Source organism: Parasteatoda tepidariorum, chromosome 9 (genome assembly GCF_982258835.1).
Source record: "Parasteatoda tepidariorum strain Cologne lab strain chromosome 9, Ptep-v5.0, whole genome shotgun sequence".
Classification (NCBI taxonomy): domain Eukaryota; kingdom Metazoa; phylum Arthropoda; class Arachnida; order Araneae; family Theridiidae; genus Parasteatoda; species Parasteatoda tepidariorum.
Genome location: NC_141763.1, coordinates 93749321 through 93764585, shown reverse-complemented (window position 1 = coordinate 93764585; position 15265 = coordinate 93749321). Strand labels below are relative to the sequence as shown.

At 30.7% G+C, this 15265-nt stretch overlaps 1 protein-coding gene across 3 annotated transcripts in view; it reads right to left on the bottom strand.

The window, feature by feature from the left end:
- Nucleotides 1-15265, bottom strand: part of LOC107437758 (pancreatic lipase-related protein 2) — a 56688-nt gene that overhangs the window by 27999 nt on the left and 13424 nt on the right. Inside the window, exons 1-2 of one of the 3 annotated variants that reach the window (XM_087152380.1) lie at nucleotides 12439-12685; nucleotides 11561-11692 (exon numbers count right to left, since the gene is read on the bottom strand). The exons of 1 other annotated variant lie outside the window; for it this stretch is intronic. In XM_087152380.1, coding sequence (XP_087008506.1) covers nucleotides 11561-11594 — 34 coding nt within the window. In that variant the 5' untranslated portion in view covers nucleotides 11595-11692; nucleotides 12439-12685. Of the gene's footprint in view, nucleotides 1-11560; nucleotides 11693-12438; nucleotides 12686-15265 lie in introns of those variants that run through there. One more of the 3 variants, XM_087152381.1, reaches the window with a different exon arrangement.

Genomic DNA, 15265 nt, shown 5'->3' with positions numbered 1-15265 from the left:
TTCATGTCTTGAAAATGAGCAACTATATTTCAGCGCTTGAAATATGTAGACTGATTTTTCCTATTTGTATGTTTTTGAAAAGAATGAAGCTTTCAATCCAGTGATACTTTATCGCTTGTTTCTAATGATTATTTAACCCGAATGAATGTATTCGTTTTGGAAAATTATCCGAAAGAGCTTCATTAATTAATGAAAATATAAACAATCGGTTTCAATTAATTTAAATAGCCTTAATAAAATTTGAGAAAAAGGGAAAAAGATATCAAAATTCTGGATTGTCTATGATTGTTTAAATTGCAAAAAAAGAAAAACTATGGGAAACAGAAGTTACTATTCAGTAAGGCAGAATAAAAAAGTTCGTTTATAAACTTAAACAATCACCTTACATTTTATCAATTTTTCCACCAGATGTCAATTAATTTAAATAGCCTTAATAAAATTTGAGAAAAAGGGAAAAAGATATCAAAATTCTGGATTGTCTATGATTGTTTAAATTGCTAAAAAAGAAAAACTATGGGAAACAGAAGTTACTATTCAGTAAGGCAGAATAAAAAAAGTTCGTTTATAAACTTTAACAATCACCTTACATTTTATCAATTTTTCCACCAGATGTCAATTAATTTAAATAGCCTTAATAAAATTTGAGAAAAAGGGAAAAAGATATCAAAATTCTGGATTGTCTATGATTGTTTAAATTGCTAAAAAAAAAAAAAACTATGGGAAACAGAAGTTACTATTCAGTAAGGCAGAATAAAAAAGTTCGTTTATAAACTTAAACAATCACCTTACATTTTATCAATTTTTCCACCAGATGTCGAACATTTCTTAATATTTTTCATCAAGACGTACTCAAATGGGATACGCCAATTTATTTTTCGTCGTGAAAAATTACTTCAGGACCACTTACGATTGTTACAAATCTTCTGAATGTCAATAAATAAAATTAAGTATTATTATAAAATAAAATATAGTGAAATGTTTAGTGTATAGTTATTAAACTTATGAACATTTAATATACTAAACTTAATTTCAATACAGTTAAAGCTTGACAATTTGGATGGTTCGTCTAAGAAATTTCAAATATTGCAAAATGGAAACAAAACCAAAAAAAGGATTGTAAAAAAAAACATACAACGTCTTTTTTGTTTATTGTTTAATGCCAAAATTTTCAGTGTTCTATATTACAAATTTTACTTGGAAAAAAATATCACACCATTATGAATTTGTCAATAATAATTAAAGGTACAACTAATAATCAGAGTCACTGCTTCCTTATAATATTAAGATAGCATTAAAATAAATTAAAACATTAAAATCAGTAATAAATTTTTTATTTTTCATAATTTTCGAAATTCTGATGACAAGTTATTGGGTTAGCACAATTCGGGATAATTTAGTTTTTACAATATTAAAAAGAAAGTGATGTTGCTTTTTTATATTTGTAGTTCTACTTCATTTGACAAAAAATTATACCAATAAATTTGGACCAAAATTGCAGATAATCAGGGACCAAAAAAAAAGATAGGGGGTCATGGAAAAAATCATATTTGCACAAATAAAACATGTAAAAAGTTATGAATAAAAAAAAATACAATTCTTGAAAGATAACTTTAAATTGAAACATTCCAGTTAACTATATATTTATAATCACTCAAGAAAAAGCCTATTAAAAATGATTTAATTGTATTCTTATAATAAAGAACAGAATGCTAGAAAGTTTTCATTTCATTTACATTTCAAAAAACAGGTATTAACTTTGTTATTTATAATAAAAATTTTAAAAAAACACCACCTAATTTTTTTATTAAATTTTTATTTCAAAAGCACTAATACAATAGTGAACACCCACTGTGGATAATGAATTTATTATCTTATAAAAGAAACCTAATTGCTAAGCAATGTGAATAAACTTTTTCAGAAAATATTCTAAATAATAAAATTCAGTAAAATAAAGGTTGAAAACTAGATGAAAGCAGAATTTTGGAAATACAATTTTAATAAAATTACATAACAAAAAATATCTCTTCATAAATAACAGAAATAAAAATTAATAAAATTATTTAATACTTGAAACAGTATACATTTGGATTTGTAAATAAGGTTTAAATAATGCTAGTGTCGACAACATGTAAATAATAACACATTTGAATAATGCATACAGACAAAAAAGGTTAACTACATCTAGGGAAATAAGAAACTAGCAGTAATTAACTTAATCTGCCAAATATAATTTTAAAAAATTCATTATCGCTGAAACATTCTTCCCCCTGGACTAATAATTTATATATTATATGCCTTTTAGTAAGCAGACTTATAGCCATAGTAGAAATAATAAATGGAAATTTTAAAAAATTATGCAAGATAAAGCAATGAGGCAAACATTTTGCAATATACAGTTAAAATCATTTTAAGTGAATTTGGATGCATCAAAGAAGTATGTCAAAAAAATCCACCATATTTGATTTAAAAAAACTTATGTACCAGATAAAACAACGAGGAAAAAATTTTGCTATATAGAATTTAATTACAAATAATGGGGATTCAAAGGCTCTTAAGAAAATAATTCAAATTAAAATTATAGAGTGTCAAACGAATAAAATCTATGATTATTTGTTTTTAAAATAAAATAAAACTGAATACGCACAGGCATTCAAAACAGATAGACAGACAAAGCAAATACACTTGAACCTGCAATGTATTAAGCGACAGTCTCATAGGGGGTCGGAATGGACGCAAAAGGCTCGTTTCTGGACGCAACTGAATTCAACAGGTATTAAATCAGAATTCAATATGTGTTTACTGTTTGTCTAATTTTTAAATACTTTCAAAAATTTTGTAGCAATTTTGAAATGAGCAATACAAAAATAGAGTAGTTTTAAGAATAGTGCTATATGTGTTCAATGGCTTTGGCAGTCAAAGAAATTAGTTTAAGTTGACTCTACTATATGTGGCAATTCTTTTAGCATTAAATTGTTCCAGATATCAATGAAAAATTTTTATTATTTATAAAATATGATTAAATATAATATTGCACAAAATTTCAATGCATATTGTTTGAAAATTATTTTAGACAAAAATGTAATTTATCAAGGGCATTTTCATGAATACAAACTTCTTTTATATACATATACACATTTTGATCAATTGTTTTAGAAAATATATAGGTAATAGAAATTTCAAAATATAAGAAATGAAAATTTCAGTCAAAAGTCCTTAAGTACAATAAATTACAGTTTATTATTTTTGCTCTTTTATTTAAAAAGGAAAAACACAAAAATGACTTAATAATAAGCCGTTGGTCTCAAGGTTACTTGGAAAATCAGTTAAAAATCTGCTTGATGATCTGTCACTAGCCTTAGTAATTGTCTTAGTTGCACTGGTGATTTCTCTCTAAATGACCTGTGATTGTAAGTTCAATAAGTCAGTGTCCTCAATTTAGACATCAAAATTAGTGGTTGGATAAAAATCTTCTTTACAGTAGAAAAATAATCTGGCCCTTCAAATAGAAAGCTGTCTGCAAAAATGTAGTTGAAAATTAATTGAAGGCACAAAAGAAAAATATAAACCAATAAACAAATTTTGTTTTATTTAATAATTTGAATGAATCAGATAACTCATGGCCATAACGATCCGATCAAAGGGGTATCTGATTGACGTATAAATATATTCAAACTTTCAATTATTTACAAGAATACCAATATTGCGTTAATGAGGAAATTGTATGTTTCATTAGATAGGTAGGGGAGAGTGGGGTCAATTGTAACAGGGTACGATTGTAACAGAGCAAAAATTTCGAGTGTCGCGTTCTAGATTTGGTTCCTAGGTGGAGCACAAGGTGTATTTAATAAATCTAAATGTACACCCCTGCTGGCAACCATTTTTATGTACTTTTGAAAGAGTTACATCTCAAAATATATTTTCACGCTACGTAAGTACTTTTTTTGGTATTAGAATATTATATTAAAACAAAGTAATTTTGTTTAAACAAATAAAAGTTATTAACCGAATATGTTAGTGGACACCTTAATTAACATTTAAAAAAAAATATTAGTTTTGTTAATTAACTAGCATTGTTTTTAACAAATGAAGCTGAAATGGCGTCTTGGGTACGATTGTAACAATAAGTAAAGGGACGATTGTAACAGCTGAAAATAAATAATCTTATGTTTACGAACCATTACTTAACTCTTAAAGAACCACCAATAGTTTCCTATATCATTTATATTATGTTGCATGTGCATTATTTTATTTGTCACCTTTCACAGCTTAAATTAAAATTTTTAACCCCTTGAAGTTTAAAGTTTAACCCTTTAGGTCTCTGCTCATTATTATTTTTACTCCTAAAATATCACTACTATTTTGATCAATAAAAAATATATCACAACTATGCTAATATGTATAATTAATTATGTTTTAGTTGAATTTATGAACTGTTACAATTGACCCCGTAAGTGGGGACAATCGTAACAAGTGCACGACTGTCAAAAATTGTTAATAACTAATATAATAACATTTAAAATAAGGTATTTATTTTTTCTCTAGTAGAGGATATTCTACTTTACTCGTCTGTCAATTAATACTAATAATATATTGGATTTTTTGTTAGTTAAAAATAGTTAAGTAAAAAATTTTACAATTGACCCCACTCTTCCCTACTAGCTGCAAGAAAACAATTTAAGATATATTAGGACTTTTAAACAAATTAAATTATAACATTTGATAACATTAAAATTGAAACATTTTTGACTGTAATGAAAATGAAGAATATTTTTTACTCATCAATCTTTGGAGTCAGAAAAACACTATTACCACAATATCTCTATAGTGTATCTATTGTCTACAATTAAGTACCACAAATAATTTGGTTACTCATTTACTGCATTTGAAATATAAAAGTACCATAATTCCTTCAGGCATTAGCATTAAAATGAGTTCATGAAATTTGTCCCTGGTATCCCTACACCTCCGTATGCCATTGAAATGGATTTATTTAAAACCTAGTGTTAATACGGATATTTTAAACGCTAAAATACAAAACATATGCAACTAATTATTTATTCTTAATCATGTAATATCTTACATGTGAAATATATTGTAGCAACAGAGCAAAATAATAGTAAAGTAAATAATCTATGCTCTGGCGATTCTTTTCTTTTTTTCAACAATTATCCTTTGAAACAAATTTAAAATTATCAATTTCCATACATTGTAAAAATGAAAGGTATGATATATGTCACATATTAATAAATAATTAGTTAATAGAATAGAAATAGAATAAATAATTAGTTTACAAAATGTATGTAACTAATTATTTATTCTTAATCATGTAATATCCTAAATGTGAAATATATTGTTGCAACAAAACAAAATAATAGTAAAGTAAATAATTTATGCTCTGGCGATTCTTTTCTTTTTTTCAGCAATTATCCTTTGAAAAAAATTTCAAATTATCAATTTCCATTAATTATAAAAATGAAAGGTGTTTTGAAATCAAGATGTGCATGTTGTAAGATGTTACATCATTATAAATGTTTTGTTTATTTACAAACTTTTCCTATAATTATTTTTTTTTCAATTAAGATATTAACTAAGAGTTATTAAATAGATAAAATTATTTATATTACTAACAGAATAGAAAAAACACTGCCGAAAACTAAAGTATTTAAAGTACCATTCAATATTTTGTCAAGAAATTAATTACATAAATAGATACTTTATATACGTCGCACTAGAGCTGCACAATGACATGAATTATGCATATGACTGTTAATGGAAGGATACTTAAAAACAGCAAATTCAATAAAACCTTAAAAAATATATAAATACAAAATTCTATAACTTAATATAATGTTCGTATCGGAACCAAAACTATAACTTATAGAAAAAATATATTTTTTAATGTAATAATTCACCATTTATTATCATATCATCTATTTATTTACATATTGAACTTAAATTCTCTCAGCCCAAAGTAATGTTTCAAAGGAAAACACGTGCCTGGGTTAGGTTCAGTGTTGCCAGAACTTATGATTAAAAAGTAGCGAATGGGAGCTCCAAAAGTAGCGGATTCGAACATTTTGTAGCCCAAAAAATAAACGAATAAATAAATAAAAAAAATATATATTTATATATATTAACAAAATTAATATCACAGCATTAATAAAGTGTAAAGTTTGCCATGTTTTGAGTGTTCTAATTTATTTGGCTATATTTCTGTAAAACAGCGCCGTCTGCTATATTTTGGGTAGCATCATAGCAAGCTTGCGGAGTCTCCTGAATTCATTTGTGGTTTGTTTTGCTGAAAGTTTTAAATTGAAAGAACGCGTAATATGAAAAACACTAATATTATAATAATATTGGACAGCGCGTTTTTTCAAGCTTTTTTATGTGCAAAAATCAGTCGGGAAAAGTAACCCCACTTTCCAATCTTCTATCAAAATTAATATCCTGGTTGTGAATCAAAATATGTTTTTTTTTGTATATGAAATATTATTTTTTCATAATCTTTTTTTAATACGTAGAAGGCTAGGTAGTTCTGTAGAAAAAGATACTATTAATAAAAATATATTTTTAAATTTTGTAATTAATTATTTAAAATAAAATAATTTTCAGCAATATTTAATTTAGAAAAGAAGGAAAAAATTGCAGAAATTTTTGAAATATTCGTCTTAACACATTAGCTTATTCTTTTGACTGAGTTAACCCACTAAAAATGCTAAATGCAAAATTATTGTAGTACAAGATATTAGAATTATATAACCGAAAGTATGTGATCTGCCTCTTCATTTTCCTCTGTCGATGATTCCCCATGATAAATCGATGAATTAAATTTGAGCATTTTAGCTGATGGTATAAAATCATAGCAACATGTATTTCTATCTTCAAACATCATTTTAATTCGAAGAATTGATGATAAAAGTTAAAGTCTCATTCTGTTTCAAAGTTTGGTGTTTGTTGATGTTACCCTTGAAAACACTCTCTCAACTGTGGTATTGCTAATCGGTAAACTTTACATATTTAATCCAAATTGAAACAATTCCTTAAAGGCAAGATCATCACCTGCATTTTTAATTGTTGTGACCTTGCACCAGAAATCTATCCCATTTGTAGGAATGCCATCAGGAAAAAAATTGTCCCGCTTTGTTGGTAAGAGACAGCGCCACTAATTTTATAAATCTCCAATTTGGGATTTTTGCGGTAATAATTCTATTGGCAAATCTGAAAATGGTGGACAAGTATGCGATAAGCAAATGTTCAGAGAAAAGTTTTCAATTTTATTTGAAATTTCCATATTTCCTGGAATGCTATTTTTCGTGAAACTGTAAATATATGGTAATTTCAGGGCCGGATTAACCTATAGGCACACTAGGCACGTGCCTAGGGCCTACGAAATTCAGGGGCCTACGAAAAACTTGGGAGAAAAAAATTTGTTGACAAAAATAATTTAGCTTTAAAAACAACAAGTGTATTTTGCACAAAATTATGAAGATACAAATAAAAATATAATATTTTTCGGTAATAAATTATTTTGCAGAATCTTATGATCTAATATATAACTTTTTTGCGATTTTTGGATTCAACGAAATCTTGTATTATGCTGTCGAATTCCAAACTACGCAAAATGTCGTATTCAATAGACATAAGTGCGAGCGATGCTTAACGATCTTGATTCATTGTTGAACGCCAATAATTTTTTATCAATTTTAATCGGGAGAAAGATCTTTCTCCTTCTGCATTTGATCCAAGAATTGACAAATATATTCTTAATGCAATGTGAACGTTAGGAAAATTAGGAGTTTATCTTTAATTTGAGCCTTCAACATTTCTTGTGCAGATTTATGTTCATACAAATTTAAAAATAGTAAAAATTCATCTACAAAGTTTTCTTCTAAATCGGATGAGTAAATTTTCACCAAATTTTGCGCTTTTAGTTTAATCTCAGATTCTGACAAATTTTTGTGAACAAGAAAACCGAAATTATCGTACAAATCACTGTAAGCTTTACGCCTTTTAGTCATTTCTGAAATTAATACATCTAAAGTGGCGTAATACTTCATGGTGAAGTGTTTACATAGTTATCGATCGAACTAATCATAATGGTATTATCGATATCAACTGCAATATCGGCAGTATGTCGGTATTTCAGATAAAGTTCGATAAACAAATTTGTAAATTAAAATCCATATTAATAAAAATGTAAAAAAAATATGCAAGAAAATTTTAGCATATATTTTGAAAAGAGGGGAGGAGTGGGGGAAGGAGGTGAGGGCCCAATAACGGCTATGCCTAGGGCCTACGAAAGGTATAATCCGGCTCTGGGTAATTTACAAAAGTAAAATGAATTTAATAAAAAGCATTTAAAAGTACGATATTTTTTGGAAACTCATTGTCATTCACAACAACTATTTCATTCAGCATGTTTAATGACTCTAGATTTCATTTTTCTGAGTTTCAAAGCGAAGCGAGTCACTTGATTTGTTTTTCCAGAAGATAACCGATTAATAGTGGTTGAAGATTTTTTTCCCCATCATACTCTCCGTATATTTTTCCATATAAATCTTTGCGATTTCACGAGTTTACGATTTGAAACATAGATATGGACAAATCAAGAACCTAAATCTAAAGTTAAAGCGTTTTTAACAACAACAAAAAATGTCTTCTTTGAAAAGGGTAAAGAAACTGCAAACTTTCAGAATTATTTTATAATGGGAAGGGGAAAAATTAAAAAAATTTATATATATTTCTGTGAGGAAAAAAGTAGAGCATTTTTAAGATTTGTAGCATTCGAAAAATAATAAGTAGCCCAAATTCGATTTTCAGTAGCGGGGACTTTTAAAAGTATCCCGATCCGCTACTTGTAGCCCAATCTGGCAACACTGGTTAGGTTTATAAACGAAAAACATACAAAAATAGAAGAGTTATAACTTCATAGTTGGGGGAGATTAAAAGAAACTATCTGTACTCTTCAGAAAATAAGACTTACCTAGCTCACATTCTTTATTAAAATAATGTGATTATACTTCGACCAACGAAATTAGCTGATAATATTTTTTTTGTTGGGTTTCATGCAAATGGCATAGTAATTTCAGCATCCATCGGCATATTTCAATTCATATCAACATTGTGCGACTTTCCAGAAGGGGTACATGCGCATAAACCTATTTTGCTTTCGACGTCATTGCGCAAATCTTGTCTTCCCGAGAATGAGGGGAAAAGTCAAATATTCTCTGGCATAAGGATGGGTATGGTTCTCATTTGGAATCACGCTACCTGGTCAAATCCTATCAACCTGATTTTGCGAGCAATTGTTACGCTGGAAGTTATCTAAGTCTCTTCACCGACCTAGGGCGTTATCATAACGGGCTAAATATCAACATTAACTATTCAGAAATTAAAGACGGTTATACGTCGTATGCAATGGATCTCACCCCGGATTTCGCTTCAAACGAGAACCACGCCAACATCACCAAGAACGGAAATATTCCATTGGATATAAAATTTGCAGAGGATCTCCCCGAAACTCAAAATTTAATTTGCTACGCGCAGTACAATAATACTATTGAGATTGATAAATCGCGCGGAGTATTTACAGATTATTGATGGATAACCTTTCGTTGTGTCGCTTTGCATGTGGTAATAAAATAATTAAAAAGGGATTCGGAGGCATTTTCGCATCGGACACGCTGCCAAAATTTAAAAAGAGACTTTTGTTCTTTTATTATTAATTTAGATTCGCATACCTTACCGGGGAGTCACTGGATTGCAGTTCATTTTGCAAATGAAAAAGCAATATATTTTGATAGCTATTGACGACCACCTTCTGCAAATATTTTAAAATTTTTAAGGGCAAATTCGAAATCGTTTACTTATAACAAATATTGCTTTCAAGCTTCTGACACGACAACTTGTGGTTATTTCGTTTTGTATTTTTTGTATCATCAATGTAAAAAGTTAACGCTAATTAAACTACATAAAAATGATATGATCGAAAACGAAAAGAGTATATCACGTTTTTCAAAAACTGCACTAAAACTCGGATTGTGTCGCCATTGTTTTCACGACAAAACACGGAACTGTCGCGCCGTGACTAATATGCGATAACGTTTTCCTCCATAGAGTATTTCTCATTCGGCTGTTAAAAATGAAACGTTTCCGTTATTCATCATTTATTCAAACTTTGCTGATTGTATGAGAAGCGTTGTCAGAAAGGAACAAGAAAATGCGGAAAATGTGCTTTATTTTAAAATTTTGAAGAACTCTGATATCGTCAGGATGATTCATGATAAACCGAGTGGTGTACAATTCGGATTTTGTTAGTTGGTTAAAGCGAGTGATAGTGATCGCTTCACCGTGCACGCACGATGCACTAAGTGAACTGGGACACGATCTACTCTCCACCATTCTAAGTGCAAAAAAATTTTTCAGCGAACCAAGAAATGCTTCGGTTAGAGCTTTTTTTCAAAGCGAGAGATGGTGATCGCTTCACCGTGCACGATGCACTAAGTGAACTGGGACACGATCTACTCTCTACCATTCTAAGTGCTAAAAAGTCTTTCAACGAACCAAGAAATGCTTCCCTTAGAGCTTTTTTTCAAAGCGAGAGATGGTGATCGCTTCACCGTGCACGATGCACTAAGTGAACTGGGACACGATCTACTCTCCACCATTCTAAGTGCAAAAAAATCTTTCAACGAACCAAGAAATGCTTCCCTTAGAGCTTTTCTTCAAAGCGAGAGATGGTGATCGCTTCACCGTGCACGATGCACTAAGTGAACTGGGACACGATCTACTCTCCACCATTCTAAGTGCAAAAAAATCTTTCAACGAACCAAAGAGATGCTGCCGGATGTGATTTAACTTTTAAAGTTGGCTACTTCAAAATTCTGAACAATGATGACTTTCTTTTTGAGATTCACCCCGTGTAAATAAAACTGTGTGTGTGTGTGCATTTTAACTATTTTGCCCGACGGAAGTTTTTTAAGGGAGTGTTTCCTTTCGAGCCTAGCGCGAATGCGGGGTAAAAAAAAATTGCTCTTTACACCTATATAAAAAAATATTGTGAATATGAAAAATGTCAAATACGTGAAGAAAGAAAATCTGAAGATATTGACTATGTAAATAGCATGCAATTGGGTATAATATAGCCTACGTCACAGGTTGTGTTGTTCCTACTAAATTTAACCCATGAACGGCATTTTCTGCGAGCCTAACTTCAAGCCACAAATAAACAAACGAAGTGTTCAATCGTTTAAATAGCTGCTCGCCAGATTTTATTGCATTATAAAGTAAAGTTATTGAAACTAAATACAACTAAATAAACAACAACAACTAAAACAAATAACAACAACTACTAATAACAATAACTAAGTAAACAACAACTAAATTCCATTCGTTTAGCATTGCGTCATATGTTGTTCCTACTAAATCGAAGTAGTTGTGCTTTTTTCATATTATACCCAATTGTAAAATACTGCTAATAAAAAGTTAATATTAAAAAATTAATTTCTTCATTGTGTCAAAAAACTACATTGTTTAAAAACACAATTAAAAATATGCTTACCAAAGAACCACATGAAAGCATCAACAAAACACATTTCTAACTCCACTAGTTGATTTGACCTTCTTCATCGTCTCTTCCGTAATCCATCTTTTTTCTTCACTTGCGAGGAGTGTCATCCGAGAATAGTGAAAGCTGGGTTGTCGGGAGGGAAAGCAATACATAAACATCGGACAACAACTAATTAACATTAAATACATATTATTTGAAGGCAATATTCTAAGTTTAACAAAGCGAATATGTCAGTCTTTAAATATTAATAAAAGTATATTGTCATATTTGCTCATGCCTGCTTAACTTAAAAAGATCTGCTTCTCTGTGACGCATCTTAGAGATATTCACTGGTAAGCAGGGGCGGATCCAGAATATTTTCTGGGGGTGTCATAGACTCAGAATCCCCCCCCCTTAATTAATTTTTTTTATTAAAAAAATTTTTTTTTAATATTTTTTTTTGAAAAAAAAACTGGGGTTTTTAATGCTAGTCTTCTCATTTATTTTTTTTCATAATGCACAATAGATCAATACATAAATAATTCAAGTACTCAAAAGCTTTAAATAATTAATATAATGCGTTTTTTACAAACTTTGGCAAATACAATCTTTGGTTAAACTTGTTGAAGCGCGCTCGGTGCTCTCGGCGCGCTTCAACATGTTAATGTTTTCGATGAAACTAATTAAAGAAAAATCGAACATGTTTCCGGCCTACCTAGGTGTGTATGCCCCCTTAAAAAATTTTTAAATATTTTATATCTTTTGTAAACTATTAAAAAAAAATTTTTTTTCAATTTGGGGGGGGTCATGACCCCTATGAACGCCCCCTCACACTGGATCCGCCACTGCTGGGAAGGTGGGGGGGGGAGAAAAACTTTTGAGACCTTTACCTGAGCTCCTTTCTCTCTCTCCATAGTTTCTTTCCCTCCCTCTCTCTCACTCACCGGAAGGGATGAAAGGGCTTGTTTCGTCAACCTAATTTCTCCTCTGAAAGAGTTCCTTCTCCGGATGGTGTTGGGCTTAGTCGCTCTGCACATTAACCCTGCCGGCGACAATGAATCAAATACACATTGCCACAGGAGAAGATTGGCATACAGGGCATTATTAGGAGTGAATGCTTTTTTTTTTCTTCTTTTTCTGGTTAAAAATACAAAAACACACACAAAAATGTTCAGTAGAAAATGCAATAGAATGGAATGCATCAATTAGTGAAAAAAAAAACACAAATACTAAAAACAAATATATATATATATAAAAAGTGAGGTGGTATGAAATACACAGTGTGGTATGAAATACACAAAAAGTGGTATGAAATACACAAAAAGTGATAAGTAACGGTTGTGGTTTGTGCTAGACAGATTTTAACTTCTATCGTCTTCTTTTTCATTTATACTATAGTGCCCGTATGCTAAAGAGTCTATTCCATTATCGAGTAAGTATCGCTTATCGTAATCGGGGTATAATCCGATTTTATTTTGAATGACCGTCATCAGAGTATGTTTCTTCGGAGCACTGAGTCTGTCTGGTTTGTTGAAATAACGCTGATTTATATATTGGTTCAAAGTATTCCAAAAAGGGACTGGATAATTTTTTTTGGCAATTTTTTGATATTTAGGGAGACCGTTACATTTATTTTTTTTTCTTTTATTTAACATTAGTCTACCAAAGAACGCGTTATTCATTAATTTGTATAGAAATTTAGTATATTCGTCGTCTGCGTTTAATCTTCTATCGTGGTTGAACATATTATATTCTTCTAACCATTGGCTTTGCGAAAAGCACATAAGGCATCTGTCACATAAAGATCGCTCACTCAGATCGTTTTCAGAATTTAAAGCCTTTTTGGAACTGCGTGCTTCTGCTTTAGCTTCGATTAATGTAAACAAACGAGTAATGCCTATTCAAAATAAATATAAATCGTTTAGTAAAAATGATAATGTATCATCGCATTTAATGGTTCCTCAAATGTGTTTATTTTGTAAAGGACAACATCAAATTTATAAATGTGAGGATTTCATGAAACTTTCTTATAATCAACATCCATCGAATTGACACCATGCGTCATCAAGCTCAACGATTAACGCAACAAATGGGAGATTTACCAGCTTCACGCGTAAATCCCTCCCGACCATTCACACATTGCGGTGTGGACTATTGTGGACCTTTTTTGGTAAAAATTTCGAGAGCTACCAGAGCTAAATCGTCCAAAGCATATTTAGCTCTATTCATATGTTTTTCAACGAAAGCTGTGCACTTGGAACTTGTCAGCGATTTAACAACTAATTCTTTCATCGCAGCTCTTAAACGATTTGTTGCTCGTCGAGGAAAATGCTCACATATATACAGTGACTGCGGCACTAACTTCATTGGAGCAAATCGTAAAATAAAAGCAGAAATTACAACGCTTCTTAAATCATATGAGCACAATGATGAAGTGTCACATCATTTAAGTGAAAATGGAATCGAATGGCATTTTAACCCGGTAAATTCTCCACACATGGGAGGAATTTGGGAATCTAACATAAAATGTGTGAAACAACATCTTAAGAAAATCGTATCCAACGTAACACTAACTTTCGAGGAACTTTATACTGTATTCACACAAATTGAAGCGTGCTTAAATTCACGTCCAATATCACCGATGTCTAGCGATCCAAGTGATTTGACAGCATTAACTCCTGGACACTTTATAGCTGGTGGTCCTCTAACAGCTATACCTGAATCAGACTACAGCACAACAAAGATGAACTGTCTTTCCAGATGGCAGTTAATTCAAAGAATCGTCCAACATTTTTGGAATCGTTGGCAGAAAGAGTATATCCTTCAACAGCAGCAAAGATCAAAATGGAAGCAAGCAAAGGAAAGCCAAGAAGCCAACGGGCGTAGCAACATACCGGCTTCAACATACCGGGCCACCTTGAAACATAGTTTCAAAATTTGCACATAAATTGACAAAAAACAGAATTAAACTATACATCTAATAAAAGATAATTATAAAAAACTAATGCAACATACATAAAATTTAAATATATATAATTATAAACAGATGTATAGATTCCTTGGTATAAACCGGATAACTAACACAAAACAAAAGAAAAGTCTAAAATAAAATAAAGAAAGTTAATCAGTCAATAGGTAAAACTGACAGTTTGTGAATGGGTCTTTTATAAGTTCCAGTCTCAGTTTTGACACTGACCACTCTTACCTTAGCATCAGCACTAGGAAAAACTTCTTGTATACGCCCTAATTTCCACTTCAAAGGTGGAATATTGTCCTCTTTAATGAGAACTAAATCGTTAATTTTCAAATTAGGCTGTTCTCGCAACCATTTGGGGCGCTGCTGTAAGCTGGAAATATACTCGTTAACCCATCTTTTCCAAAAATTCTGGAAAAGTTTTTGAGTCAACTGCCAACGTTTTAATGGGGATATGTTTTCGCTTAGAAGGTTCTCTTCTGGTATAGAGGAAAGAGCGGTTCCCACAAGGAAATGTCCTGGGGTAAGTGCTGAAAGCTCAGCGGGATCGTCCGATACTGGACACAAAGGACGAGAGTTCAAGCAGGATTCAATTTGTGCAGTAAGAGTTAAAAACTCTTCAAGGGTCAATTTATGATCACCTAGTGTTCTTTTCAAATGCGATTTTGCGGATTTCCAGAAACTCGAGAAGATCTGGCCTTTTCTTAAATACTTGCTCAGCTACGTAGTGGATTAGTGTCATG